The following is a 3,871-nucleotide window of genomic DNA, read 5'->3' as shown; positions in this document are numbered from 1 at the left end:
CGATACAAACCGGCATCTGATCGTTCTCCACCGGTGCCTAGCCACTTCCGTCGGAAGCCTGAGGCTTCCGGCTTTCCCCCGCCATTTTTTTTTTAAACTAAGCGATATGCGCTCAGGCGAACCTTCGCCCTGAGCGTTTGTTTATATATAAAAAAAGCCCTTACTTTACCGTCCCGGAGGAGTCCGGGACTACAGGGAGGCCAGGTTGGGGTTTAAACTTTAAAGGTAAGTGCTTACCTTTAAAGTTTAAATGTAAGGGGGGGGTTGAGCATGCGCAAAAATCGCCATTCTCCGAATGGCTGCCTGTGCGCATGCTCAAACTGCTTTAAAAAAACCCAAACAAACGCCGACGCCCGCAGCGTGTGAGCGGGCGTCCAACGGAGGCATTCGCAAGATGGAGGGTGAGTCTGATCGCGTTTCTGCCGGTTTATGCCGGCAGAAAGGCCGCGTCTGAACGCACCCAGAGGGAGACAATGGCAAGTCACCTCTCAACGTCTGTTGCCTTGAAAACTCTATGACCGATTTCACACAAGAGCTGAGCCACGGTCGCATCCCCCCCCCCTTTGCCCCGCTTCTATTGGTCAATTTCCCACTCAAAGCCGCACGGCTGCATTTTGACCGGCGGCTTTGCCCGATTTTTCCTGCGGTTTCGTGGTCCTGTTTTTTGAGGATCACGAAACCATGGGGGAAATCGGGCAAAGCCGGCGTCACAGCAGCACGAAACAGATTCAACCTTTCTCTATGCTTGTTTGAACGTTGTTTGGAGAAGATTCTTTTAAAGCAGTGAAGAGGTGCAATGACAGTGGAGCCGCCACGAAAGGACGATAAACATATGCAGACATGCAAAAGTATGCTAGCACTGTTGAGGTGTGAAAACGACACCAAATGTAGACAGCTTTTTAAAAGACGGTGTCAGAAGGCTGGGACACCGGTGGGAAAGACAAATGCAGATTCGACCTCTGACGAATGGACCTTTGACCCTCGAAAGCTCACACCCTTAGTGAAGCAGTGTAACGAAAACAGTTGTGCCCCTTCTTCCCCTATTTACCATGGAAACCCTTTTCCCCCCGCCTCCAGGGTGTGGAGTCAGAGGGGTTCCCTGTACTGCAGCAGTCGTTAAACATTGGCCAGCCTGGCGACGATCGCTCCCAAAGCATCCAGCCCTTTTACAGAGGTGAGAGAGTCCGACTCCTTTTTAGAATCAGTATTGGAATTTGTATACCCAGGTTTTTTTAGGCTGTGTCTGTTTTCAATTGTAGATTCTGTTATTTGGCTACATTTGGTTGCATCACACATTTGTTATGATATGTGCGGTATAGTGGGAAAGTATGGAAAACTATTCTATTGTTCTCATTTCTGTTTGCAAACCGTCGGAAAAATTAATGGCTATATACCCATTTCCTTTTTGTTGTGTGTTTCTTTAACATGCAGATGTGAGCGGACCTTGTTTTGCTTCCAATTCTTTGCAACTGACTGAAAAATTTGTCGATAAAGTTGTAACAGTGAGGTAGGTACAGGAAATACAGTAATGACACGAAGACTGTGGTCTTGGTTAGGCTGCCACTTATCCGTTTCAGTGGGGGGGGGACACCTCTCAGCGATGCTTCCGTCCCCCGTCCGTGCTCGGCTGAGTGGTGGTGGGAAATGGGGTTGGTGTTGATTGACAGCAGGATATTCATTCCTGTTTCAGAACAGGAAGCAATGTTATAATGCTCTAGGAATGTTCAGATCTCTATGATAAAAACCGTAGAGACTTGGGTATTCCTAGAGTGTTATGTCACTTCCTGTTCTGAAAGAGGCATATAAGGAATGGCATCCTTATTCTTTTCTAAGTTCGGTATTTCCGACAGGAAAGCCTGACGATTTAAACTTACATGCATCATTCACAATGGATGGCACAAGATATATAATGTAGGGTTGCCAAGTCCCTCCTGGAAACCAGCGGGGGATGGGGGAGACTTACCAGGAACAGCAGGGAGGCCCCTCCAACATACAGTGACATGTTTATGGCACTGCCCGTATGACCCAGAAGTGGGGCCATCATGTTTAGGACATCAGGGTGCCAAGTGGCACTTACCCTGCTGGGAGGGACTCCCGATCGTATCCCGGCGCGTGCCATAGAGTTTTCCATAGAGTTTTCCCTTGTATGGCCATGGCCCCGCCCCCAGCGTGCCCGGCGTCATGACGTCACTTCCCTGTGATGTGCACGCTGGGGCGGGGTTCCCCCCGGGGCCTGATTCCCCGGCGTCGGGGAACGGGCCTCTGGGGCGGGGAGATTTCCGCCCCCCAGGGGACTTGGCAGCCCTAGGCAAAAAATCGATGGTAAATTTGGCTTCTACCATAGAGTTTTCGCCCAAATAACAAAGTGTTGCTTTGACATCCCGGATGTGATAACGTCACTTCCGGTCATGTGAGCAGTGACGTAGACACGTCACTGCCAATGTTCCCTCTAAGCTGTGGAGTCTTGTGAGCAAAAATTCTACTGTGTGAGCTCCTGGCATTAAAGTGGTGAGCGAGCGATTTGGCTGCTGCATCAATTAGTCTGCTCTGGAGCCCCATCCTGAGCTAAGACAAAAATGTGTGAGCCAAAGGCTAAAAAACTGTGAGCTAGCTCACACTCACTCAGCTTAGAGGGAACACTGGTCACTGCATGTCAGATGGATCTCCCTCTTTTTCTGGGTAAGTCCCTGCCTGAGAGCCAGCTGATTGGTGATGAGGAGTTGAGGCCTGGCAGCGGGGGACCCCTGACTCCACTGGGGCCTCTGGCAACCCTAACGTCACGTGCCCGTTATACTCAGGCACCTCTTGTATCTGACTTTAAAAAAAATTAAAACGTGAACCAATGTTTCTGGAGGTGACTAGAAGTCCCCTTTCAGCCCTTCCAATGATGTGTCCCTTCAATGTGTGCTGTTCCTTGCTAGGCCACATGGATGGCTTCCTAAGGGAAGTACTAGAGATAGTGAGAAAAAGATGTCCGTCTTTTCCTAAGACACAATTTCTTTCAGTTGGGCTGCACGACCACCAGGCAGTTTTGTTGTTGAGCGTCTAGGACAGCAACAAATTTGTGTTGGTTGGCAGAGCCGATAGGATCAAATGGCAGAGTGGACAAATGAGACATTTAAGGTGCTGAAGAAGGAGAACGGGACTTGGGGCACAGTTGCCAGCTCCGGGTTGGGAAATTCCTCGAGACTAGGCTTGCCAAACCCCCGCCGAAACGGCCCCCAATCCGCTGGCGGGGATCGGGCCATCGGGGGGGACCCCACCTCCGAAATGGCTGGATCAGGCCTAGAGATGTAAAATTTCCGGAAATTTTGAAGCTCGGGAAAAAACCCATTTTTTTTCCCAGAAAAAAATGGAAATTTTCGGGAAAATGGGGGAAAATGCTACATTAGCATTTCTTTTGTCTTTTCTAGATTGAAAGTCATTCTGTTACTTTAGGAACATAAAATATGACTATGGACATTTTTACTTGGCATGAAATTATCACAACTAGCATATTAAAAATAGAGTGTGTCCAAACAATTATTGCAAACAGAATACCCAACCACATGCAAAAACAAAACTGAAACTTTTTTACTTTCTTCTGACAATCGCACCTCCTAAAGGAAGAAATGCATCTTGTTCTTGCATTGGAGAGTTCAGTTTGTAACCTAGGACTTGCTTGTCCTCAGTGCACAGAAATTAGATCAATCAGATACCATATATATATATTTTAGAAATGATTTGGAAAATATTTGAACACCTGGTCTTAAAATATTTTATTCATCATGTTAAGATAAAACGTTCCATAATCAATTTCTTTTCTTTTCTTTTTTCAATTTTTCCAATCCAATTTTTCACAAAAAAACCAAAAAAGGCTTCAGGAAAAAAA

General features: G+C 47.3%; 1 protein-coding gene across 1 annotated transcript in view; it reads left to right on the top strand.

Moving 5' to 3' along the window:
• The window catches only part of LOC107116397 (L-threonine dehydratase catabolic TdcB-like), a gene marked incomplete at its 5' end in the record, with an annotated part of 32,805 nt that extends 30,945 nt beyond the window's left edge, over positions 1 to 1,860 (top strand). The window contains 3 exons of the mRNA XM_015418297.1: positions 1,078 to 1,174; positions 1,432 to 1,507; positions 1,851 to 1,860. Of these exons, the coding sequence (XP_015273783.1) occupies positions 1,078 to 1,174; positions 1,432 to 1,507; positions 1,851 to 1,860 (183 nt within the window). The remainder of the gene's footprint in view (positions 1 to 1,077; positions 1,175 to 1,431; positions 1,508 to 1,850) is intronic.
• Between the last annotated feature and the right edge of the window lie 2,011 nt (positions 1,861 to 3,871).

This window comes from Gekko japonicus, unplaced genomic scaffold, assembly GCF_001447785.1.
Source record: "Gekko japonicus isolate JY-2015 unplaced genomic scaffold, Gekko_japonicus_V1.1 scaffold5072, whole genome shotgun sequence".
NCBI classification, from domain to species: Eukaryota; Metazoa; Chordata; class Lepidosauria; order Squamata; family Gekkonidae; genus Gekko; species Gekko japonicus.
The sequence above is the reverse complement of the archived record's forward strand: the minus strand, read 5'-3'. Positions and strand labels throughout refer to the sequence as shown.